The 25,873-nt window shown below is 58.4% G+C and overlaps 1 protein-coding gene across 2 annotated transcripts; it reads left to right on the top strand.

Moving 5' to 3' along the window:
* The first annotated feature begins 379 nt into the window (after nucleotides 1-379).
* On the top strand, nucleotides 380-24,005 carry PARVG (parvin gamma). 2 transcript variants are annotated; one of them, XM_044226831.1, is made up of 13 exons: nucleotides 380-421; nucleotides 2,316-2,407; nucleotides 4,513-4,577; nucleotides 6,385-6,487; nucleotides 7,371-7,511; nucleotides 8,443-8,558; nucleotides 9,727-9,782; nucleotides 12,055-12,077; nucleotides 15,190-15,248; nucleotides 15,445-15,513; nucleotides 17,567-17,668; nucleotides 23,238-23,310; nucleotides 23,729-24,005. In XM_044226831.1, exons 2-13 carry the CDS (start codon nucleotides 2,332-2,334, stop codon nucleotides 23,836-23,838), a joined length of 993 nt encoding a protein of 330 aa, XP_044082766.1. In that variant the 5' UTR covers nucleotides 380-421; nucleotides 2,316-2,331; the 3' UTR covers nucleotides 23,839-24,005. The 2 variants fall into 2 exon arrangements, with proteins under 2 accessions (XP_044082766.1, XP_044082765.1); XM_044226830.1 differs by lacking the exon at nucleotides 380-421 and adding an exon at nucleotides 882-959.
* The last annotated feature ends 1,868 nt before the right edge of the window (nucleotides 24,006-25,873 follow it).

The following is a 25,873-nucleotide window of genomic DNA, read 5'->3' as shown; positions in this document are numbered from 1 at the left end:
CGCGCCCTTGTTCCCGCTTCCCACCTTCTCTGCCCCTTTCCGGCCCGATCTGTCAGCAGAAACGGGGGTGCTTGGCGCCCCGGTCCCTCGGCACGGTTGCCGCTGCCATGAACGTTCAGTTTCATCCTGGCTCGTCACGGTTCACGTGCAGGACCCCAGCTCGGGTCTGAGCGGATCACCGCCTCTCCTGCCATCCTGGGCCTCTCCTCAAACTCCGTAACACCGTTGCACGCACCCTTCCCTCCACCTGGAACATTCGCACACGTCTGTAGCGGGCGAACTCTTGCTCATCTGTCGAGCCCCCCTTCTCCTCTGGAAGAATGTCGCCCCCTACGCGACAGCAATCAGCAGCGGCCATCAAGTCTGCTTGGCGTCAGGCCTTGTTCTAGGGACTGGGACGCAGAAGACCTTCAGACCTGTGGTAAAGAATCCTACAGATGTCCTCTTTTCAATGAGGCAGTTTGGGAAGGCTTCCTGAAGGAGGAGGCACTTATGGTGATCATAAGGAAGAGGACGTAGCCCCTTTAAAAGCTGGGGTAGGGGCTTCTAGGCAGAGGAGACAGCAAGGCATTCCGGAAACAGAAAGGTGGCCAGTATGGCTGGGGGCTTTAGAGATGGGAGTGATCTAGCAGGCAGAGAGGGAAGAAATCGCAGATCTGAGCTGGCTGCGAGGCATCTGAGGGCTGGCAGGTGTGGCTGGGCGTTCGGGGCTCCGGGGACAGGGCTTTCCGGTGGGGCCGTGGAGGCAGCAGGCCCTGCGGCCTGGCGAGGAGGAAGCTCCGTGCCGACACCGCCGGGCAGGCCCAGCGGAAGCCACAGGCCTGGAGGAAGTGAGCCGCGCGCGTGGCCCCTGCCTTCCCCCGGCCCCTCCAGCCCCCCACGGCTGGGACTTAGCTTTTACTGGGAAGCCGGTGATCACGAGCTCGGAGACCTTCTCCTGGTGTGGAAGAGGCTGCCGGGTGAGTCCTGGCGTCTGAGCTCACGGGAGCCCTCGGCTCGGGGCTTTCTGCCTCTCTGTAATGCCTGGGAGCCAGAGCTCAGCGAGGGAGGCCTCCTGGGGGCTTGTGGAAACGACCCCAGAGAGCACAGCCTCAGCTGAGGCTGCACAGGGAAGGTGTCAGGCTGGGCCCCTCCGGCCCCAGGCTTAGCAGCGGTCATTCTTCCTTCCCGGGGCCCGACAGGCAGACGGGTACCATCCCCTTGTGTGGCCAGGCGGGCGAGCTCCTTCCCACCTGCCGCCTCCCCTGAGCCTCACCCGGCATACGGGGAAGAGAGGCCTCCCGGTTTCAGATGAAGGAACTGAGGCCCGGGGCAGGGGGGTGCTGCCCGGGGCGGGAAATGGCTTGAGGCCATCCCAGCTCTACGCCTACTCCACGGCCTTCGGGGAGCTCGGCCCTATCTTGTAAAGACTTTTAGGACCAGAAAGGGAGGGGATTTGTGCGAAGTCACACAACGAGAACCAGCCTGGAACCTGGGCCGCTGAACCCCCCAGGCAAGGCTCTTTCCTCTTCTCTGGAAGAGGAAAATTTGTCCTTCAGACGAGTCCTGTCCAGATGGAGGCTGGGGATGAGGGGGTAGGGCTGGCCCCACGGCTGTGTTCTCCCCCGTCCTCGTCTCAGGGCAGGATGGAACCAGCAGTGGCCTGGTCCCTGGGCTGGCCGCTCGGGGGATGGGGCGGCCGTAGCCCCTGTGAAGGTCCCCATCTTTGGGAGCCTCTGCGGGGGCCACAGCTGGCCACCATTCTGGTGGTGGACACCCTGGCCCCAGTGTCTGTTCGGGACCAGAAACGCTGGGGAAGACGCAGGGGCTGAAGGGCGGGGAGATGCTGTGGGCTGCGCAGGAGAGGAAGTGAGCCCAGGGGAACAGGAAGGAGGTCAGGGGCGGCTTCTGGACCGGCCCCATCCTGCAGGGGGTGAGCCCGGACCCCTGCCCTTAATGAACACGCAGAGGGGGGCAGTGCCCACCCTGTGAATGTGGGCCCCCCCATGCTGGTGGGAGCCATGAGACCCCCCAAACCACAGAGGCCTGAACAGGCAGGGCCAGGCTGCCCTCTGCAAGTCAGGCCTACGCAGACGGCACAGGAGTCGGGTGACACTGGCAGGCGAGCTTAGTCCGCTCATTCACGCTGTGCCCCCTGCCTCAGGCTCAGGGACCCGGAAAAATTGGCCCCATGCCTACTTCTCATGGGAGGACCTGTCCCCTTGCCTAGGCAGCCCCCAACCTCTCTCCCTGTGCCTCGGGGTCGGGAAGAAATGACTCACAGAAGGAGTGTGGGGCTCCTCGGACCTGATGCCCTCTATCCCCCGCACCCCCAGGGCCAGCAAGGGGCAAATGGAGTCAGAGTCCTACAACCTGCTGCAGCTCCCCAAGGTGACGGGCCCGCCGGTGGAGGAGGAGCTCTCCCAAGGTGCCGTGCCCACGTGGGGCTGGGGGGCCGGCCAGGGCGGGGACCCAAACAGGCAGCTCTGGGCGCTGCCTTGCTTTCCAAGTCGTCATCTGAGCACCCGGTTCTGTTGGGCCCCTGCCGATGCATCTGCTTCATCATTGACAGCCCCCTGCCCCTGCTTCCAGAAACTTCGGCAGGCGTCCCTGTATCCTCATAACCACACGTCTCGATGTCAGTAGTGACGTTGAAGAGGGATTCCAGCAGCGGCTGTATATTTAGTCCCAGAGACGGCTCATTGGTTGCTCTGAGGATGGGTGCTTCTGCCTCCTTGGCATCCACGAGGAAACTGAGGCCCAGAAAGGAAGGTGGCAGGTAGCAGGTGTCTGTTACTATAGTGGACAGTGGACACCGGATGCCTCGTGGGATGGGGGCTTGCCGATCTGCTTCCTTCGCGTGCCTGGGTCCCTTTGTGAAGGGGGTGGCCGGAGGATGGGGTAATGGCTCAAGTCTGTTTTCTGAGCTTGGGGAGCTCGTGGTCCCTGCCCCCGGAATCTCCCACCCAGGGGACAGTCGGAAAGGACAGGTCAGGTGCCCCAGGCCGTCCTCACCCTGTCACAGGAAAGAAGCAACGTAGGAAGCTATTCCAAAAGGTCCCGCTCAGCAGGGGCTTCAGGTGAACTTTCTAGAATTTATGTCACCTTTCAAACAGAAGTATGAGGATGGAGAGAAAGAGTGAAATGATTCAAAGAGCAGATCGTGACTTGATCTAGGTGCTCTGAAGACAGCCTTTCGATAGGCGGGGCTGCCGAGAGACCCTGGGGCCGTGAGTGAGACCCCAGGGGCCGGGAGGGGGGGTGGCCAGTGTCGAGGGCTGACGGCCTGTGCTGTCCAGCTGTCCAGGGTTTTCTGTTTGTAGAGGGTTTGAGGCTGGAAAGCGTCAGGAGAAAAACTGCTGTTAGCAGTAGGCCTTAGTGATTTGAAAAAAATATTTGTTTTTTGTTTTACAGTTGATTTAGAAATACTTGAAGCACTAGCTTCAAGACACGTGGCTCACGCAAGCCCAGGGGCCGGGCTGGAATGTGGGATGATTCAGAGCGGCAGGAAACCTGCTCCGGGAAGGGGTGGGGGGACGCCACCAGAGCCGTCCAGCCACCCACTCCCCAGGCGTGGGTCCAGAGCCTGCCGGTGCCCAGCGGGTTAGGTCTCCCTCCTTCTTGTCAGGAGACACGGGGCTGGGTAGTCCTTGAAGGTTTCCAGAATGTCTAGGAAAAGTCTTCAGCTGCGTCCTATGAAGACGGAGGCGTTTCATTTTGTGAATTTGGATAAGGCAGTTCCCCACATGGTGACTCAGTTTCCCCCATGTTCTCTGAGACTAGATGATCTTACAGTTTTCTCTCGGCCCTGATGTGTGTGGGTCCCATGAGTCCAAAATGTCAGGAAGCTGCCGGCCAGGGTCCCGGGGCTCGGAGGGTCAGCCGGGGTGGCCTCGGTGTCCTGCCCACACCAGGGAGCCAGACCAGACCCAGTCAGAGTCCGCCTCGGCCCCTGGGTGCCCGGCCCCTGGGCTTGCGTGAGCCCCGTGTCTTCTTAAGGGAGTGGGTAGAATTGCCAGATAAAACACAGGAGGCCGAGTTAAATTTGAATTTCAAACAAGGAATAGTTTTTCAGGCTAAGCATGTCCCCAAAATATAAATATTATGCCTGAGGATGAGCGGGTACTCAGGAGGGAAATGAGCTGGAAGGGCGTTTGGGGTGTGGTGGGGGCAGGTGGGCTAAGGAAGGGGCGTGGGGGGTGAGGTGTATCTGGGGAATCCAAGTTACTCTGGATGTTTGGTGCTTAGGGTGTGTGTGTGTGCATGTGTGTGTGTGCACGCGCGTGCATGGGTGTGTACATGCGCATGTGCATGGGTGTGTACGTGCACATGTGCATTGGTGTGTGCATGTGCGCGTGTGCATGGGTGTGTGCGCGTGTGTGTGCATGGGCGTGTGTACGTGTGAAGCAAGAGAACCAAATTTGCCTCGTGTCAAGGTGCCTGCCTCAGGTGACCTGCAGGGAGAGAGCTGCCCGGCCCCCTGCAGGGTCCCCACACGGGTGTCACGGGTGTCACACTCTCCTCTGCTTCCAGGAGAAAAGAGGAAGTACCTGCCCCCCGCTTCCCGGCAGGATCCCAAATTTGAGGAACTGCAAAAGGTACGGCAGTTTCCTGCGGTCTCTCTCCTTGGAGGTGGTCTTTTCGTCTTCTTGGGGTGGGGACAGCGGGCCACCCCTCCCCTGTTTGGCCTCAGGCCAGCCAGTGGGGATCCCGCAGGTCCCCAGCAGATCTGCTGAATGACCGACTACATGAAAGAACATTCATGGAGCACCGACAGTCTGCCTTTACCTAGACGATCCCAATAAACCCCACGACGGTCAAAAGGGACCTGCTGTTTTGTATCCCGTGGCAGGGATAGTGAGGCTCAGAGGGGTCACTGGACCTGTGGGGGACACATGGCTGGCCAGTGGCCGACCAGAGCTGCAGTGTGACCCAGGCTCAAAACCTTGTGCCCTTTCACCTGTCCGAGGCCACGGAGAGCTGGCAAAATGGGCAGAAACGGGTGTGGGTCACCCGCGTCTGCTTGTCTCTCCTTGGCTCGGAGTCTCCTGCTATGGCTGCTGGACCAGCTGATAGGCAAGCTCAGCTCTCTGTTTTCCTCTCCCTTACTTCTCCAGTCTCCACATGGCCTTTCTGTTGCCTCCTCCAGGGAGGCCTCCTGGCCTGTACCACCTCCCACCCCCAGATTGTGGCCAATCCCCATCCTTCCTTTCTGCCTCCTGGTCCCTCACTCCCTTCATCCCACCTTTCCCACCATCAGGCACTGGGACCCAGGGTAGGACCAGCACGGTCCCTCTGGAAAACCAGACAGGGCGCTGACACATCTTAATTTGGGCCCTTCCAAGGGCTGATCCTGAGACAAGGGTTTGGGTGCAAGTAGTGAGTCGGGAGGTTAAGAGCAGGAGACAAGGAAAGCAAGTGGGGAAAGGAGATGGGGAGGGAGGGACCACAGGGGCAGGGGTGGCCACTGTGGGAGCTGAAGCCCGCTGGGCCCCTCTGGGAACAGGTGCGGAGGTGGAGGAGCTTGGAGGTTTCCTCACCTACTCTGGAGTAGCTGGTGCTGCTCCCTTAAAGGCACAGGGCTTTGCTTCCTGCCCCTCTGGCCTCTTGAGCCCAGGCAGGATAGGGTAGAGCCTGGGCAGAGCCACAGAGGGGAACAGGGGGTGCCCCCTAGCTGGAAGTCAGGGGATAGGGTGGGCCACCCACAGCCCCTGTGCCAGTGTCCTGGGGCTGCCACCACTAAGCATCAGAAACCACGTGGCTTCAAACAAGGGGTTGATGGTCTCCCAGCCTGGAGGCCAGAAGTCCCAAGCAAAGGGGTGGGCGGGGGGTTCCTCCTGGAGGTTCTCAGGGGAAACCTATCCCAGGCCTTTCTCCTGCCATCAGAGGTCTGTGACAACCCTTGGTGTCCCTTGGTGTGTAGATGTGCCACTCCACTCTTGACCTCTCTTGTCACGTGGCCTCCTCTGTGTTCCCAGTATTGTGTCTTTCCTCTCCTGAGCTCTCACCAGAACTGCCTGCTTCGTGTCCAGATTTCTACCCACAGCCTTTTCAAGGCAGTTTAGGCTTTTTCTATCAGGGGCTTTCAGAGCTCTTCCCAATTATCTGGTCCCACAGCCACCTCCCCAGTTACAGGTACCCAGTAGCTTCCCGGCACGGACACCTTGCACAGGACAAAAGACAACCCCACCGTTCCCTCGTCCCTGGGAGCTCAGAGTAATCCCCTCACTCAGCCTGGGAGAGCAGGGAGGGCTTCCCGGAGGAGGTGATGTTTGACCTGGCCTTGAAGGATGGGTAGGAGTTGGTAGGAGGGAGGAGGGCATTCCAGGCTGAGGTTGGACCCGAGCCAGGTAGGGGACCCGGTGAGGACTGGTCCCAGGTCAGCTGTCCTGTTGGGGTCTGCAGGTGCTGATAGAGTGGATCAACACCAAGCTCCTCCCCGAGCACATTGTGGTCCGCAGCCTGGAGGAAGACATATTCGATGGGCTCATCCTGCACCACCTTTTCCGTAAGTGCCAGCCCCCCCGTCCTGGCCCACACAGGCCCCTGTGGGTGGGCTTCTCACCCACTGAACATCATGTGTGGAGTACCTGCTATTTTGGGGCTCCTGGGGTTAACAAAAGAACCCAGGTCCCCGGCCTTGGGCTGTACCTGCTGCCAAAGAAGGCAGGCCAGCAGTGAGATGACCCGGACGAATAGAGGTGCACTGGGCCCCCACCCGGGGAGGAGGTGTCTCCATCTGGAAATGCCTAGTGCTCCCCAGGGCGCAGACCCCCCACCCTGCCCTCGATTACCCTCCCCCTTGCTGTTGAGGTGTCAGGTTTGGTCCGCACACCTTCCTTCTACACAAAGCTCTGAGGTCCCAGAGGGCAGGAGTGGGCCTGATCCCGATCCTCCACCAGCCTGGGGCCTGGCTCAGCACTGGTTGGTCATGAAGCCCTTTGTAGCTGGCTACTGAATGATCCCACCAGCCCCTTCCCCCTGCCATGGAGCAAGTGTGGTTAATCCTCAGAGAAAACCCTATCCTGTTAGCGTTCCCATTTAACAGACGAGGAAACAGAGGCTTAGTCACTTGTTTAAGGTCTCGGAGTGAAGAAGGCGGGGGAGTCAGGATCTGAGCCTAGGAGTCAGGGTCACACTGCCTTGTAGAAAGGAGGTGCACAGAGCTGTACAGAGGGCTGAGGGAGCGGGGACCAGGTAGTCAAGGGGAAGGGCCAGTGGAGGGCAGCTCAGAGCATGTGGACTTGCTCAGGTCACACAGCTAATGGTGGGGGTGGGGGGATCCCCAGTGCCTTCTCCTCTTCCCCCACCGTCCTCCCCCTCTTCCTTCTGCTGCCCTCCACCTCTCCCCTGACGTCTTCCCTGGCTCTCCTGCTCTCTCCTGCCCCTAGAGATGCTGACCGGGGTCAAGCTGGAGGTGGAGGAGATGGCTCTGACCGCCCCAAGCCAGAGGCGCAAGCTGGAGGTGGTGCTGGAGGCCATCACCCGCAGTCTGCAGGCGGAGGAAAGGCAGCTCAAGTGGAGTGTGGAAAGTAAGTGGGGCCTCGGCTGGGGCGGGGGCGCCCGGGTCCCTTTGCACCAGTGGCCTCTGTCGCCCCAGCATGTGTGCACACCTGCCTCTGGTATGGGGACACCCCGGGGGCTTGGAAGAAGCAGAAGCATGGCCTCCTGGGCGCAGCTGTGCAGCTGCTGGGAGCCGACGGCCCTCTGCACCCCGGAGCACGGTGGCGTGGCTGCAACCGAGCGCACCGTTGAGCCGTGACAACGCAGTCAGCGATGCAGCTCCCGTTTGAGTCCCAACACCAGTTGGGACTTGTCCAGTGGGTGCTACCAGTCTCTTTCATTAGCTGATTTAAGTCATACCTGCAGGGCTGGCTTGTGAGAATGAGCATGAGCCCAGCACCCAGACCCCCTCCCCCAGCCCACGGGCGGTTCAGTACGATGTTCCTGCCATTCAGAGCGCCACATCCCTCCCGTTATCCAAACACTGAGGCTAAAAGGGGTTTGGTACGTTCTCCAGGGCTGGTGGTGATGATGGAGCTGTTTTCCAGTCCAGTGTTGGTTGGGTCTCATGCCATTGCCTTGACCATGGTGCTTAAAGACTCACTTTCAATGACCGATGTGCATAATGTCGGCCCTGAGTTAAGTCAGGCTCACCCGAATCCAGCAATTCCTCCAGCCAGGGCCCCACTGGAGGGCATCGAGTTGCTCACAACTGTCGGCAGGGACTGGGTCCGAAGCCCCGTCTGCACAGTGCCTCGTGCCCATGGGCCGCATCCGCAGGGCAGGCTGATGAGGGCAAAGGGTGACTGCTTTGGGTTCAGAATGAATGTCTCCACACCTCTGCCTTCCAGAAGGCTGGACACAGAGCTCCTTGGTCTTCAGAGGGTGGTTGTGACCGCAAGGAGACAGCCCCAGCTTTGGCGACTCCTTGGTTCTGACCTGTGTCCCCTCCCCTCCCAGCCATCTTCAGCAAGGACCTGCTGGCCACCTTGCATCTGCTCGTGGCCTTGGCCAAGCATTTCCAGCCTGACCTGCCCCTCCCGACCAACGTCCAGGTGGATGTGATCACCATGGAGGTACGAGGCTGGGCCCTGGGGGACCACTGTGTGTAGGCTGAGCATTTTGGATCCATATCCCCGTACCCTGTGTTGGGGGGTGCGGCATGGGAGGGGCCTGACGCTCCCTTGAGAGAGATCACACCCTCCAGGACCGCCGTGGGGGCGGGGCTGGAGCTGTGGGTGGAAACGTCAAGTCCAGGAGGCCTGTAAGTGGGTCTGCGGGCTGGCTGGTCCCACTTAGCTCAGCGGATAGCATCTGCCTGGGGCTGTTAGGAAACTCCTGGTTGATGGCAGCCGTGTCACATGGACCATAAGTGGTCATCTGCTCATGGCCTTTCGGGAGGCTTCACAGCCTTGGCCTACATCACGACAGTGTTGTCCCTTGGTCACTATGGAGGGCTGTGACCGGGCAAGGGAGCCTTCTCAGGTTTCTCCACCCACGGGGCCCCCTCGCTGTAGCTCACTCACAACTGGCGCTGAGGTTCATGACCCCGGAACCACGGCTTCTCCCTCAGGCAGACTTTGAGCACCACACTCCCTCCCCCAATCTCTGAGTACCTGGTAAGCAATGGCCCTTCCTGTCTTGGAGCTTACCATTCATTCAGGTGAAATCATTTTTTTTTTTTTTCAAAACCATTGATTAAAATTCTCTACTGAATAGCGTCATGACTTTCTTCGTATTTCTTATATAAATCAGAGGGGACTTTATTCCTTTACTCCTTCACTTTCTCATTCACTCATTCATTAATCCATGCATCCACTCACCTACCCACACTCTACCTATCCATCCATCCACCATCCACCTACCCGTCCGTCCGTCTGTCTATCCATCCATCCATCCATCCATCTGTCCATCCACCATCCACCTGGGATCACTCAATCACTATTCAGATCAACTCATGTTCATTGACTCCCTATGAGCCAGGCACTGGGTGAGACTCTGGGGATACCCAGGGAACAAGACAGACATTGTTCTCATCCTCATGGGATTCAAGGCTTATAAGAAAGAAAGACAAATGAGCCAGGCCACAGTGATGAGAGCTTCCAGGAACCACCCTGAGGAGGGGAAGAGGTAGAGTGAGCTAGATTCCTTGGGGCCGCTCGGGCCACTACAGTCTTCATGGCTGGAGTGGGCCCCTGAGTTTTCTGGGATTACTCAATTTCTTCCCCTTTTTTTCTTTCTTAGAGCACCAAAAGTGGTTTGAAGTCAGAGAAGTCAGTGGAACAGCTCACTGACTGCAGGTGAGGGAAGAACAGGGGCCCACAGCAGAGACCAGGTTATGTTTTTTGGGGAATGGGCTATGTATGGGGCCTGGGGCCGGGGTCTGATCTATCTGACCTTTGTGGGAGGGGCCCTCACACCTCTCTAGCTTTGTGTCAGCCCCCAGAGGGCCTTGCTGTCCCTCAGCCCTGCTGGGCAGGCACCCTTGCATCTCTCTGGGCCTCACAGGGCATGGCCCCTTATGGGCTGTAGGCACACCCACCCTGCCAGCTCATTTCCTCCTCTGCACAACCCTACAAAACAGGCAGTTGAGCTTAGAAAAGAGGCCGTGGCTCCCGGTCCTGAGGTCACATCATAGCTGTTGTGGGCCAGGAGGAGTGCAGAACTGGGGGCAGAGGACCCCGAGGCCATGTTGGTTCCCCCTCACCTGGGGCACACGTGCTGGATATGGGTGAGGGGGTCACCCACGGCAGGGAGATGCCACAGCATCGTAGCAGGGGTCTGACCCCCTCTGGCCTCCCAGTGCCCGGAGACAAGCGCACCAAGCACTCCCTCATACCACCAGCATTTACTAAGCACCTACTGTGTGTGGGGTGGGAGGCTCCCTCCTTGGGTGTCCGTGTCAGCCAGCTGTCCACCTGTTTACCTTCCGTCTGTCTGGGCGAGCAGGATGCTCTGCCAGTGAGCCCTGCCCTCTGCCCTCCTGGAGGTAAGGGGTCTCCCAGGCCGGGCTGGCCGGATCTTTCTGGGGCGGTCTGAGAGTGGGCCTCAGAGTGAGAGCGGGCCTGACATTTGCCAAGTGCCCGCTACGGGCAGGGTGGGCTGTGTAGATGCCGGGACCCGTTTGACCCTCGCAGAGCCTGACTAGGGGAGTCAGTTCTCTGTAGCTCACAGGCTTGGCATGCAGCCCGACCTGGGCTCGGCTCCCCCTCGGTGGGATATGAGCTCTGTGACCTCCATCAAGTCACCCCCCACTGTGTTGAGCCTCAGCTCCTCTGAAAAAAACTCAGGGACCCCCTCCAGCCATTAAGACTGTGGTGACCCGAGCAGCCCGAAGGAATCCAGCTCACTCACTTATGAAGGCTGCAGGCCATGTGTGCAAGGGGGCCTTCCCCCACGTGGACTCCCTCCAAGCCTGGGGTCCCTCCAGTCTGTGGCTCCCATGGGGAGTGGGAGGTACTGAAACCAGCAGCAAGTTGATGGCCAGGGTCCGCTGTGACCCAAGCTTGTGTGCCGAGCAGGGCGAAGGTCAGGAGGAGGCCCCTCGGGCCAGGGGGTCTGGCGCACACACGGGCACATTTAACCTTCCCCAGGGCTGCCCTCTGACCCAGTGAGGCTAGTGACCTCCGAGTCACTCCGCTCCTTGGTGGCGGTGACCCGGCTCCCTCTCCAAAGCCAAAGCTTCGGGGACTTGAGTGGGAAGGTGTCGTCTGTTCGTGATATCACATTCCTGCCCCACCTGTGGTCCTACGTCATCTTTCTCCACGCCTTTATGAGCTCGGAACTCTGTGACGGCTCCCCTGGCGTCTGGGGCGCACGGGCCGTCTCTCCCTCCCGCACCCTGGTTCATGCTGATGAGCTCCGGGTCTTCGCTTGAGGCCGCCTGCTCTGCCCTGCACGGCCCGGTCCCCTGCTGGGGGCACGGGGTGGGGGGCAGTTGGCTCCCCCGGGACCACTGGGCCTGCTTTGGGCCCAGAACGTTGCTTCTAAAGGGCGGGGCTGGAAAATCCAACCAAAGACAGAGGAAAACCGTTCAAAACAAGAACCGCAGCGTGAAAAAAGCCAGACCCAGAAGAGGGTGTCCTGGTGATTTCACGGACTCGACTCCCAGAACAGGCCAAACGCATGCACGGTGGGAGGGGCCAGAGCCGCGGTAACCCTGGTGTGAGGGGGGAGAGCACGGGGGGCTGCTAGGAAGGGGCTGTATCTCACCTGGGTGCTGATCCCACAGGGATATGTAAAAACGCACCCGCAATCGACTTACAATTTTTGTGTCTGGTTGCACGTGTAACGCCTCCCGCCCCAACCAAAATGACAACCGCAGAAATGACAAAACCCAGACATCGCTCGGTGTGGAAACCTCCAGGGAAGGTGCAGGCCTCCTTCCGGCCGTTCGCTCTGCACGAGGGCCCTCCCTGCCCGCTTAGGAAGCTGCCAGGAAAGACGGAGCCTGCCAGCTTTGTAGTCAGCTCTCCCCGTGCCAAGGCTTGTCATAGGAAGAAACTCTAGGTCTGAAGACGGTATTTTTTTTAACCATTTCTTTGCCTTTCTCCCCCTACAATCTCCCTGTAGCACAGACAAGGACCAACCTGCAAGTGAGTACCATGGTAGCTGAAGGAGATCTTTTGCTCTCGGGTGCGTGCGGACGCAGACGTGACGACAAGGGGTGCTTTGCTGGGCCTTCTCACCCCTTTGCACCCCTCTGTGTGTACCTCGAGGCTTCTTCTGCTCCATTTGTCCCTCCTCCTGTCTGTCAGTCTGTCCATGGATCTGGCTCTTTCCTCTCCTGATATCGCTCGTGGGGGGGATTTAGAATCCCAGCAGTCTGAGGTGGGGCTGTTACACCGGAGGGCCTGGTTTCGGAGGCTTCCTCTCAGCAGCTGCGTGAACTTGGGCGAGGGTCTTAGCCTGTCTGTGCCTCAACTTTCTCATCTGTGAAGTGGGATTAATGACGGCACCCGCCTCTTGGGCTGGTGATGAGGGTTGAAAGAATCTGTGAATGCGCTTAGCACGCGGTGGGGGCCTCATCGCGGCTGGTCTGGGACCGTGGCTGCTGCTTTTGTGACAGACCTCTTCACCCATCCGTAGCAGCATTGGTCCGGCATTCCTTCCTGCTTTCAATCATTTTTTAAAATAATTCTTTCTTTTAATTTTCTTTTCTCTGTTTTTTTTGGTACTGATGTGAACTTGTGGATCTTTTTTTTTCTTTTTCTTGTTTTTGAGAGAGAGAGAGTGAGGAAAGAGAATCTTAAGCAGGTTCTGCACCCACTGCAGAGCCCAGTATGGGGCTCAATCTCATAAGCCTGAGATCATGACCCTGAGTTCACAACCCTGAGATCATGACCTGAGTCAAAATCAAGAGTCACATGCTTAACTCACTGAGACACCCCGCTTCCCCAGAACTCGTGGATTTTTTATTTGTTCCATATGTTTTAATCAGTGTGGTGTTTTTCTTTTTCTTTTTTTTTTTAATTTTTAAAAAAGATTTTATTTATTTATTTATTTGACAAAGAGAAAGAGATCACAAGTAGGCAGAGAGGCAGGCACGGGGGTGGGGAAGCAGGCTCCCCGCTGAGCAGAGACCTGATGTGGGCCTCAATCCCAGGACCCTGAGACCATGACCTGAGCCAAAGGCAGAGGATTTAACCCACTGAGCCACCCAGAGGCCCTCTTTTTTATACTGACATTGTACCATCTATAGCCAAAAAATCCTTTTCTAAAAAGATTTAATTTATTTATTTGTCAGAGAAAGCGAGAGTGAGCACAAGCAGGGGGAGCAGCAGGCAGAGGAAGAAGCAGGCTCCCCGCTGAGCAGAGCGCCTGATGCGGGGCTCGATCCCAGGACCCTGAGGTCATGACCTGAGCTGAAGGCCGCTGCTTAACCAACGGAGTCACCCAGGCGCCCCTCATTCCTTCGTTCTGCAGTCAGTTGGCCTGGTCGGCTGTTCGTCTGTCCGTCCACTCACCTCTATCCATCTACCCATCCATCCGCTCACCCACCGCCCCCATCCGTCCGCACATCATCCAACTGTCCATCCATCTACCCACCCGCCCACCAACCCCTCTGACTACCCACCCGCCCGCCAGTCCGTCCATCATCCCTGCTTCCTAACATGATCTTCCTTCCTAAGCCCTCCCCACTTAGGACACACGGCTGTCTGGGCAGGGGGTTCCATGAGGGGCAGCCCACCTGCAGAGGCGGAAATAATGGCCCGCGAGGGGCTTCTGGGAACAGGCTGAGGGAGGATGCGTAGGGGAGGGAGGGAGAGGGGAGGTGCAGGGAGGCTGGTGTGTGTGTGTGTGTGTGTGTGTGTGTGTGTGTGTGTGTGTGTATGTAGGGCATTGTGAGGATGGCGGGGGCTGCTGCTCCGGGATCAGAGTTTGTCGGGGGCCAGCAGGAGGGCGGGTCGCACAGTGAGGGGCAGGGACGCCGAGCGGGAGCCCCTCAGCACCCTTCCAGCACACTCACACTGTTCCGGTTCCTGTCACCCGAGCACCCACTTGCCTTTAATCTCGTGGCTCCTTTGGGGACATGGTTCCCTGGAGCATGGGCCATGGGGCCTGGAGGGAACCGCTGGGGTTCCCACCATGTTTGCGGGTGCATTTGAAAGGCCGTGCCGCTATCTGGTGCTGCCTTTCCCCTTTTGCTAACGAGGGAACGGAGGCACAGAGAGGTGACGTGACTTGCTCAGGGCTGCACAGCTGCTGAGTAGCAGAGCCTGAAGGTGATTTCTGCTAGCCAGCCCGGGCGAGGACGGGTCTCCCCCAGGGAGATGTGTGGGCTGCAAATATGAGGAAGCCAGCTTGTGGGGAAAGGGCATGCGTCTGAGGACTCAGGAGTCTGAGGCGGGACGGGGCCTGAGCTGCTGAGTTGCCAAGATGCCTCCTTTGTTCCCGAGCCTCGCAGGCATGACTCAGCTGCTGAGGGCGCTGGCCTTTGCGAGATGCAGGGCTCGATGTCCTCATTCTGCCAATCCAGAAGTGCTGGGGAGGAGACCTATGGGCCGAGTGTCCGTGTGGGCCTGCTCAGCCACCTGTGGTCGCTCTGCAGTCCTGTGGGCCGAGCAGGGGACCGGGAAGAGTGGGGGGGCAGCTTCGCAGAGGACAGGGTGGCGGCCGAGCAGAAGGCATCCACGACAGAAAGGGGGCCCGTTCGTGAAGCCCTACTGTGTGTGCCCAGCCACCGGGCCAAGTGTGTTATGTGGCCCCAGGTTTCTTCTCTGCAAACGACCCTGCCTTGTAGCTGATAACACCCACGCCTTGTAGACAGGACACCAAGGCCCAGAGAGAGAGGCGGTTCCCTCTGGGCCATGCAGGGGGGAACGCTGACCCAGACAGACCCAGGCCCTTTTTTTAAATTCAAGAAGCCAGAGGTAGGGGCACCTGGGTGGCTCAGTAGTTGGGCATCTGCCTTCAGCTTGGGTCATGGTCCCAGGGTCTTGGGATCGAGCCCCGCATCGGGCTCTCTGCTCTGCGGGAGGCCTGCTTCTCCCTCTCCCACCCCCCTGCTTGTGTTCCTTCTCGCACTGTGTCTCTCTCTGTCAAATAAATAATAAAATCTTTAAAAAAAAAAAAAAAAAGAAGCCAGAGGTAGAACTACAGCTCCCTCTGGACTGGGGACCCTGAGAAACTTGTATGGAAATATGGCCCCTGTTTGGCACAAAGATAACAGCATGGTAATGAGGTGTTTATTGGCTCTGCCTGCAGAGGACGTCTTTGATGAATTATTTAAGCTGGCCCCGGAGAAAGTGAACGTGGTGAAAGAGGTACAAGAGATCAAAGCTCCCGGTCGCCCTCCTGCCCGTCCGCCCTGAGTCCTGGGGGGGTGAAGGGGAAGGAACAAGGCCCCCGCGCCTCCCCTCCCGTGCTTCGGACCCCACGCTGGGGGCTTTCCGTGCCCTCCCGAGCGGGAAGGTGGCAAACCCGAGCCCTGGGCTTCGGTCCTTGCTCTCGCCCCGGTAGGCCATTGTGAACTTCGTCAACCAGAAGCTGGACCGCCTGGGCCTGTCTGTGCAGAACCTGGACACCCAGGTAGGGACTCAGCTGTGGGGGCCCCCAGAGGGGAAGGGCCGTGGGGTGCAGGTGCGGGAGAAGTTCCTGTGGGGCCGTGGGAGCCGGGGCCTGCCGCTGTGTGGCCCAGGATGTGTCGCCTCTCAGAGCCGTGGGGTCCTTCTCTCCAGTGGGGGGTGGGTGTTGCTGGGAGGGACACTGTGGGGACCTCATGAAAAGGGACTGTGGGTTTCCCCTGCAGTTGGAGATCCCCTCGTGTGTCTGCATTTGTTCACAGCGTCACATGCGAGGCACTTAGGGCCCTGCCCCTGCGGCCCCCCAGCTGCCCAGCGCACCGTGGCTGCCTTACACCAAGTCCCGCCGTGGGGCAGGACCGGAATCTTACCCAGTCAGCCTGGCGCAGGGGGCTGTGGCCTTCCAGGAGGAGACCGTGTGCCTGTAACGTTCCCTCTGCACAGAGGGGATCGGAGAGGCTGGTCATCATCAGCCCAGGGCCTTAGGGGGGGCAATGGAGCCTGCTGGCCACTGGCCACGTCCACTGGCTGCGTGGGCTTAGATGTGGCAGCGTAGATGTGGCGTACGCATTGGGCCCCCTGGTTTCTGCCTGTGCGGCGTGCTGGTCATAGGGGAGGCAGGTGGAGGCAGATCTGGTTCCCCGGTGGGCTAAATGGCTTACGGCGATCTTAGCCAGAGCTAACAGGCTTCTCAGACACACCCTGGCATTAGCCATCGAGGAACGGGGTCCCAGGTATCTGAAAGCAGTAAAGCCCTCACTATGTGTGAGGCCCAGAACAAAGTGCTTTACATCCGGGTCCTCCCTGAATCCTCCTGATAGTCCCTGTGGGGGGAGCACATACTCCCCCATTTTACAGATGAGGACACTAAGACACAGAGATGTTGATGAACTTATGTGAGGTCGCCCAGCAACAGAGCAGAGGACCTGGTGTTCGAATCCAGGGGGCTGAGACCACAGACTGTACACAGCAGCACGTCCCATGGTGGCCACAGAAGTCTGTGTGTGATGGGATGCAGGGAAGTGGTGGGCTGGCGACACCAGGCTCTGGACCTGATGGGTACAGATGGACACGTGTGGCCCCTGGGCTTTAAGGACACCTCCGTCATGTTATCTGCATGGCTTTGGGTTGGCTTTCTCTGATCCTCAGGCTCCTCTTCTTTTAAAAGGAATTTAAGGACACCAGCCTCATAGAATTGGAAGCGAGAAATAAGCTGATATGCCTCCAGTGTTCATCACGGGACCTGGGACACTGTGGACATGCCACAGATGATAAATTTGGGGTTTTATTGTATTTTGTGTGGGTATATACAGGGCGATCCCATAGGTTTCGATTTTACTTTCTTCTCGTCTTTATCTCTCCCTTGGTGAACAAAAGACTTTCGGAAAATAATATGTGGGAGGACCGTATAGAGAGACGGTCGGGTAAGGGGAGAAGTTGAAGTCCCTGGTATTTCGGGGGTGTTATCAGGGAATATCAGCAGAAAAGATTTCAGACCGAAGTAATAACGTCGGAACAGACCCAATATGAGGAAATTCTATTAAGGACTTCAAGTGGAGGTTTTCCCTCCAATATCCAGTCTTGTGTTTTGTATCTTTGAAGAGATCGGGTAGGATTATGCTAGAATATGTTACGCCGATGGCAGGCAGGCAGCTTTATCTCTGAACGCACAGACCGAACGGGCAAAAATATGAATGTGGAAGCCAGCAAAACGAGCCCGTGTGCTGTTCCCTGTCTCTCCCGGAGGAGGAATTTTACACTCAACTCTGTTTTCTCCTGCGTTCTTGTAGCTCACGGAACAGTATGTGGTTTAAAAAGCGATGTTTGGCTATTTCACCGATAATGTAAAAAGAGCTTTTTTTATTGAGCACATGCTCTGTGCCAGGTAGCCCGTGAGTGCTTGCTACCTGCTGCCACCAATGTTTATGACACACTGCAAGGTCGGGGATGTCGTCCTCAAGTCTCAGAAAGGCCGCTGAGACTCAGAGGGGGTGCTACACAGCCTTCGGGAGGCAGAGCGGGGGCCCCAGGCCTTCTGCCTCCAAGGCTCTCCTCTGCAGTTTGCAGACGGGGTCTTCTTACTCCTGCTGATTGGACAGCTGGAAGGCTTCTTCCTGCACTTGAAGGAATTCTACCTCACTCCTGCCTCTCCTGCAGAAATGGTAAGTTTTCCAGATGTTGCCTTGATGGTCTACTCCTAAGCGGACAGACTTGCGCAGGTGGCAATACCAATGTCCTTTTTCACTTCCGGGTGAAGTGAAGGGTGGAGGGAAAGTTTGGTTATTCATGTATCTATCCATCCATCCACCCATCTACTCAATTCATCTGCCCATCCTTCATCTGTCTATTTATCTACTCATTTACCCATCCATCCACCCATTCATCCAACTATCCATCCATCCATCCATCTATCTACTCGTCCGTCCATCCATCCATCCATCCATCCACTCGTCCATCCATCCATCCATCCATCCATCCATCCATCCATCCATCCACTCGTCCATCCATCCATCCATCCATCCATTCATCCATCCATCTACACGTCCATCCATCCACCCACTCATCCGTCCATCCATCCATCCATCTACTCGTCCATCCATCCACCCACTCGTCCATCCATCCATCCATCCACCCACTCGTCCATCCATCCACCCATTCATCCAACTATCCATCCATCCATCCATCCATCTATCTACTCGTCCGTCCATCCATCCATCCATCCATCTACTCGTCCGTCCATCCATCCATCCATCCATCCATCCATCCATCCATCTACTCGTCCATCCATCCACCCACTCGTCCGTCCATCCATCCATCCATCCATCCATCCATCCATCCATCCACTCGTCCATCCATCCACCCACTCGTCCATCCATCCATCCATCCATCCACCCACTCGTCCATCCGTCCACCCATTCATCCAACTATCCATCCATCCATCTATCTACTCGTCCATCCATCCATCCATCCATCCATTCATCCATCCATCTACACGTCCATCCATCCACCCACTCATCCGTCCATCCATCCATCCATCTACTCGTCCATCCATCCACCCACTCGTCCATCCATCCACCCATTCATCCAACTATCCATCCATCCATCCATCCATCCATCCATCTACTCGTCCGTCCATCCATCCATCCATCCATCTACTCGTCCGCCATCCATCCATCCATCCATCCATCCATCTACTCGTCCATCCATCCACCCACTCGTCCGTCCATCCATCCATCCATCCATCCATCCATCCATCTACTCGTCCATCCATCCACCCACTCGTCCATCCATCCATCCATCCATCCACCCACTCGTCCATCCGTCCACCCATTCATCCAACTATCCATCCATCCATCTATCTACTCGTCCATCCATCCATCCATCCATCCTCACACCTATCCATTGACTTGCCTATTTGCCCATCCACCCAGTTCACCCATCCATACCCATGCCTGTCCATCTGTCCATCTACCTCCTGGTCAGCAGTGCCCATCTGTCCATCTACCTATCCAGCCCCCACCTGCTTCTGCAGCTGATCCTTCATTTCTTGAGATCCTTCCTGGCATCAAGCTATGCCATATGGGCCACGAAGACAGCCCCACACAGCTCCTGTTTTTGAGGGCCTGCCTCTCAGTCTGTCCTCACTGTACTCCCAGTGACGTATGGTTCCCCAGGGCCACGGTGAAGAGTGTTGGTTCAGGATGGGTGGGTCAGTTGAGGACCTGAAGGAGGGAGTGGTTGCTGTGATCTGAAGGGGTCACAGGAAGGGCATGGTGTTGTCGTGTTGTCAGTCAGGGTTTGGTTTGCAGAGGGAGGGAGCAGCATCAGCAAAGGCTCAGTGTGGATAGAAGCACAGAAGTCCCAGGGTGGCGTCCCTCTGTGGTTTGCGCCGCTGCAGGGGTGGGCCAGGGCCTGGCAGGGGTCTGGCTTCACAGGAGTCCGGAGTCCCCATGTGGCCCCTGCAGGCTGGCAGGCTGCTTGGGGGACGGCTGCAGCAGCTCAGGCAGGAGGGTCTGGGTCCTGAGCCGGGGAAGTGGGGGAGAGGATGGCAGTGCTGGTGGCAGTGACAGGTGAGCCTGCGTCCCCATGCCCAGCCCCCACCTGGCAGCCGCCTGCTCCCCTGCTCCGCTCTTCAGCCCGCCGGCCTCCCCAGCCATCCACGGGGCGCCACCGTGCTTGCGCTGCCTCAGGCTTTCACAAAGGCTGTTCCCCTGCTGGGAAGGCCCTTTCCACAAGCGACATCAACCCGCCAGCAAGGGCAGGGGATTCTCACTATTCTGTAGGTGAGGGGCCACCCCGTCCCCTGTCAGTGGCCCCACGTCGGGGTAGATGTGGCAGAGGAACAAGAAGCCTCCATCCAGTCCCCGCTCAACCAGCTCAGGCCTGCCCCTCTGGCTTCCCTCTTCCCCGCGGCTCACCGTCCCTGCCCCGCCACCCCTCAGACCACACGCATGGGGTCTGGAGGCTCACGGAGGGGACGCCTCAAGGGCAGGTGGTCCCGGGGACCCCGGTCTGCTCAGGGGACCAGACTGGAGTCTTTGTGGGCATCAGCCCTACCAGGTGACGCTGGAGGGGTGGCTGAGATGGGCTGGAGCCCTGGGCGGGAGGCGCCCTGCTTGGACCCCAGGTGGCCTGCTTTGCTCTGTCCCCTCCAGGATCCCTCGGGCCCGCTGGGAGGCAACCCCTTCAATTCTCCACAGCAGTGGCTCTTTCTACAGAACAGGAACACGGAGCAGGGCTGAGGGCCAGTTCCCGGCCAGCTTTAGGGCCATTTGTGGGAAAAGAAATGATGTCTCCCCTTTGTCCTGCCTGTGTCCCTGGGGAGGGTGAGAGCCGAGGTCCTGGGGATGGGTCAGACCGGTGGCCTGCCTCCGGAGTGTGAGGCTCTGTCCTGGCTTTGCTGCCTCCCACCCCGGGGCCCGTCATCCAGGCCCCTCCCCCCCACATCCACAGCCTTGTCTGTCGGTGTCCCACGGACTCCTGACCGCCGCCTTCACACGCCTGGTCCTCTCACATCTCCCGGTCTCTGCCCAGACAGTCCCTCTGCCTCCCCTGCCTCCTCCTGTGTTCCAGCCTGCTGAGCCAGCTTGTGTGTCCATTTTACAGAGGGGAAAGTGGAGGCCCCGAGGGGCTCTGGGACTTGCTCGGGACCGTGCTGCTACTCGGTGGCGGTCCTGACACAGGGACCGGCCTTCTGACCCTTGGCCCGCTGTTCTTGCCCTTGAACCCTGGAGATGCAAACCTTCGTGGGCGTGGCCTCTCCCTTCCCAGGAGGCACAGGTGGTCTGGACGTGAAGATTGATTCAGGGCTCTGGTTCTCCAGAGCTCGGACCTGGGATGTGGAGCCAAGAGCCTGGAGCCGTGTAGCGTTTGTGTTTCCAGTGGTGGCAGCGGGGACGGCGGTCAGCACTCACGGGGGTCTCCTGGACCGTGTCAGTCAGCTACGGCCACAGAAATGGCGCGTGACAAGCCACCTGGACGACGGGCGGCTCACCTTACACCTCGGTCATGCATTCCCACAGAGCTGCGGGTGGGCTGGGTTTGTCTGGTCCTGGCTCGGCTGGGTTCGGCTGGGGGCAGTCCAGCTCGGCGCCTCGGGACGGCCCTGCTACCGTCCTGGGCCCAGCTGCAAGCCCAGCGTGGTTTCCTCGTGGGGATGGCAGAGACACAGGCGACTAAGCCAAACACAGTTGGCATGACATCACCTCCCACTCGTCCTGTCGGCCCGGGAGGCCCCGTGGCCCCGGTGCCCGGGCTCGCCAGCCTCTGGTGCCAGGGCCCCTTCCCCATTTTGTCCTCGGGAGTCAGAGTGAACCCCACGGGCGACAGAGGAGTGTGAGCCTCTCTCTAGCTGGGAAGGGGTTGGCCTGAAGCCGGGCCAGTGGAAGGGCCCAAGAGGGTCGGAGCCCAGCCTAGGCGGTGGAGGGGACCTGCAGACAGAAGGCAGAACACGGGACACGGAGGCGGGGGAGAAGGCAGGATGGTGGAGCCTGGGGGAGGGGCCCAGACCAGGACCCGGAACAGCACAGGTGTCCCTGCTTGGTTACTCAGGGATTGGGCTTCACGGGACTTCAAAGCCTCTGCCCAATATTTGGCAGGCTCGCAAACCCCAGTGACAAGCCAGGGACAAGTGTTCTGACTCCCGATGTCCCTGGGGGCCATGAGCCCACTCCAGCCATGGCTTTTAGAACCAGCTTCCCAATCTGAGCCACTTACCTCCAGGGGGAGAAAAGCAGCCTCTTCGCTCAGACCCCAAGAATGAATTTTTATCGGGGACTATGGACAGTCCCAGCCACGGGGTGAATGATCAAAATGCAGAGGAGGTCATTAGCTGAAGGGGGCGGGGACCGCCGCGCTGTCCGCCGGGGGGACACCGAGGAATCATTATCTCAGCAGAGTGCCCCTCGAGACTGCATGTCTCATTATCAGACCTGCCTTGCCACCGGTGTTTATGTGATCCTGTCATTCCTTCTGGGAAGACAAGGGAGGGACAGAGGGAGGGAGGTGACCGTCTGCTCGGCGGAAATCAAAACACCAGCCCTGGGAATCGTGGGCTTCCTCCCACATTCAATTATTTCTTCCTGGGAGGATCTGAGTGCACGCTCCTGGATGACAGCCTTCCCTCAGCTCCGTGCAAGGTGCTGGTTTTACTTTTGTAACCTCAAGCCGTGCATGGAAGGGAAGGGACACCTGGGCGGGGAGTGTGCTGAGGCATCTCTGGGGCTTGCGGCGGCTCCCTGGGCTCGGGTCGGGCATGGGCTCGATGCCCAGAAGCGAGTGTGATGGTTTTCATAGCGTCGAGAGGCATCGACTCTGTGAGCTCGGGGAGGGGTCTGGTTTGGCCCCTGCTGAACCGCCAGCCATAACAGATGCTCAGTAAATGTATTTTAACTAAGCGAGTGGACAAAGTGTTTCCAAAACACCGGTCCTCCCAGACGCTCCAGGACAGGTGGATCCTGGGGTCCAATAGCTTTGCCCCCGCAATGGACCACTGCCCCCAGACAGAGGACAGGGTCTTTTTGATTGCTTTGGGGCACCAGGGAGAAACTAGCCACGAATAGGGAAAACTCCCCTAACAGAGTATGGGCTCTGAGCCGAGGGATGTCTGGGCTCCCCCAGACCCCCACCCAGCACCCCGGATCAGGACACAGGGCAGATGGTGGTGACTCCACTCTGCAGGTGGGCGAGGTAGGCCCGGGGGTTGCCAAGTGACTTGCTGGAGGTTACCCCATGACCGGGCAGGGGCCTAAACCCATGTGTGCCTAGACAGGGGATGGCTGCTGCAGCCTCCAGGTCACTTTGCTCCGACATCGGAGTGAGACAGACCTGGTTCCGCCACTTTCCATCTTGTAAGCTTGGGTGAGCCCCTTGGCCATGCTCTCCCCAGCTGTGCTTTGCCCCTGGAACTCAGCTGTTTCCAATGGGGCCTCCGTTGCCCACGGTGCTGGGGCTGCATCAGAAAAGGCCAGGATAAACCTGGCTGAGTCCCCTCACCCGGCAAGACTTCTTTCCCCTGGCTGAGTCCCCTCACCCGGCAAGACTTACCTCTAGGCATCACCTCCTCCAGGAAGACTTCCCTGACTTCCAGACCAGATGCCCCTCTCCATACCTGCCTTCCCCGCTAGAGATGGTCTCCTTGAAGTGTGAGGCACAGATGAGTGATGGGCGGACCTGGGAGTTGGGGACCCAGGCCTGGGTTTGGGACTAACATCTGGTGGGGTCTTATCACAGCTGCACAATGTCACCCTGGCCCTGGAGTTGCTGAAGGACGAGGGTCTGCTCAACTACCCCATCGACCCCAAAGGTGAGTGCGTGGCGCCCGTAGGAGCTGTGGAGTCAGGGGATGCCTCTGTCGGGGTACGGCTCTTGCTCGGCCGGGGGGTTCCCACGATGGGGGGTGCTGCACCCACAGCTTCCACCCCCCCCCAGAGGAGGGGACCTGGGGTAGGCTGTCCAGACGGACGAGACCTTGAGGGAATGTATGTGGGGGGCACCGCATAGCCAGGGGAGGACGGGGTGGGAGAAGTTGGAGGCAGGGCCCTGGGATGGATCCCGGGACTCAGGCTTAGCCTGACCAACAGTCCTGCTTGACCCCCGGGTTTAGCTCTGACGTCCCATGTCCCAGGAAGCCCTTTGGTCCCAGGCAAAGTGGGACGGTGGTCACCCCCTTCCTTGCCCTGGCCAAGGCCTGACCGGCTGTCCCACTCTCCTCCGACCCACAGACATTGTGAACAAGGACACCAAAAGCACGCTGCGGGTCCTGTATAGCTTGTTTCAAAAGCACAAGCTGAAAGAAAGCACGGACAGCGCACCCCGTGGATCCCCGATTTAATCCCAGAAGCCGCTTCTCAGAGCCTGCCTGCACACCAGCCGGAAGGCCCCAGACGGCCCTGCCCCCCAGGCCCGGCCCCGTCTGATGCCTGTGCCCCCCTCCCCACTCCCGTGTCCGTCTGAGTATCTCTGGATTCAGCAGGCATGCATGGATCAGTTTTGAGCCAACCCCCGGCCTCGCTCAGTTTATATTAACAAGTGTTATTTCTGGGAGGGATCTGGGGAGCCTGCAGTGTCCTGGGAGAGCCGGTTCCGTCCGCACGGGTACGAGCTCCCCTCCCCACTCACCCCACCCAGGGCAGCTCACCTTCCCACGGGGCCAGGCATGGAAGGTGCTCCGATTCCCATCTCTGAGGGCACCTGTGGGGCCACTGAGAGCCCAGTGATGCTGACCTTCCCTCGGGCTCAGGGCCTGACCTTGGGGGCAGAAAGGACTCTCGGGGGTCAGGTGGATGGCCAGAGGCCCCAGCCTGCCCAGTCAGCTACTGCCAGCCTGCCCCTCAGGCTGATGGGCGTGGCTCCAAAACCAAGCTCTGGAGCCTTTTGGGAAAGTTAAGTCAGTTACTCGCCAGAGGAACCGTGGCTCAGGCCCTCACAATGGTGGCGGAGAAGCCTGCCCAGACATCCCAAAGGAGAAATCTTTGTGGTCTCCCAGTCTGTCCCGTGGGGCAGGGGGGCTTGCTCTCTCTCTGGTGATACTTGGCACCTGCTGCCTTTGCCAAGAATAAGTCCCTGGAGGAGGGCTGACTGTGGCTGTCCCAGTACCCGACGTTGGTGGGGAACCAGCCAGGACAAGGCACGGGGGGTAAGAGGCAGGGCTGGCAGGGAGGGCTGAGGTGGGCACCCTGAACCTGGGGCTGGGCATCTCCCCTGCATTCCCAGCTCTGGGTCCCTGTGGAGGACAGAGCCTGTGAGGTCTGGGGTTATCAGTTTGACGGCTTTGGATTTGGGGAGGGGCTTTGTGGCAGGGGGCTGGTGTGGGCCAGGCCATCTCTACCAGACCCACTGGTGGGGCTTGGGAAGACATCCCACAGGGAGTGACATCAAGAGCCCTTGGAGTTGGTGTCTGAGTGTAAGATGGTCTCAAGTGGTCTCTACCCTCATCCACCTGCTCCCTCCCACTCTGCCCTCATCCATCTGCTCCTCCCACTCTGCCCTCATCCACCTGCTCCCTTCCCCTCCTGATTCACAGGCAATCAGGTTTAGAGGAGGTCATGAGGGTGGGGCCCCCATGGTGGGATCAGCGTCCTAATAAGAAAAGTAAGAGATGCCAGCGCTTTCTCTCACTCTCTGCCATGTGAGGACACAGCAAGAAAGTGGCTGTCTATAAGCCACAAGGAGGGCTCTCACTAGCCCTGAATCTGCCGACACCTTGATCTCGGACTTCCAGCCTCCACAAATGTGAGAGATACATGTCTGTTGCTTAAGCCCCCATTCTGATTTAAAAAAAAAAAAAAGTATTTTATCTGTATTTTATCGTAACAGCTGGAGCTGCCCGACTCGGAGTCACCACATCATGTGTCATTAGGGAAATAAAATGAAAACCATGGGAGCTACCGCTGTCCACCTCCTAGAAAGGCTAAATTGAAAAGTCCAACAATTCCAAGTGTGGGCAAGGACGTGGAGCATTCTCGTCCATGCCTGGTGGGAATGCAAATCGGTACCTTTACTTTGGAAAGGCGTTTGGCAGTTTCTTCGAAACGAAAACAGACACTCACCGTAGGACCCAGCCGTTTCACCGTTAGGTGTTTATCCCAGGAAAATGAAAACACGTGTCCACACGAAGACTTATGTGTGAATAGCAGTAATGTTCACCAAAACCTCAGACTGAGAAGGACACAAGGGACCATACGCTGGTAAATGCATTACGGTATGTTCGTACGTGGAGGTTCTGCTCAGCATTGTGGAAAGGGGTGTTGATCCAGAATCGATGTGGAAGACGTCAGTCGCGCTGGGCAGAGTGGAAGATCAGAGACACAGCAGACCACGTACCGATGATGGAGTTTATAAGAAATTCTAGAAAAGGCAAAACTGCA

This window comes from Neovison vison, chromosome 12 (assembly GCF_020171115.1).
Source record: "Neovison vison isolate M4711 chromosome 12, ASM_NN_V1, whole genome shotgun sequence".
NCBI classification, from domain to species: Eukaryota; Metazoa; Chordata; class Mammalia; order Carnivora; family Mustelidae; genus Neogale; species Neogale vison.
The sequence above is the reverse complement of the archived record's forward strand: the minus strand, read 5'-3'. Positions and strand labels throughout refer to the sequence as shown.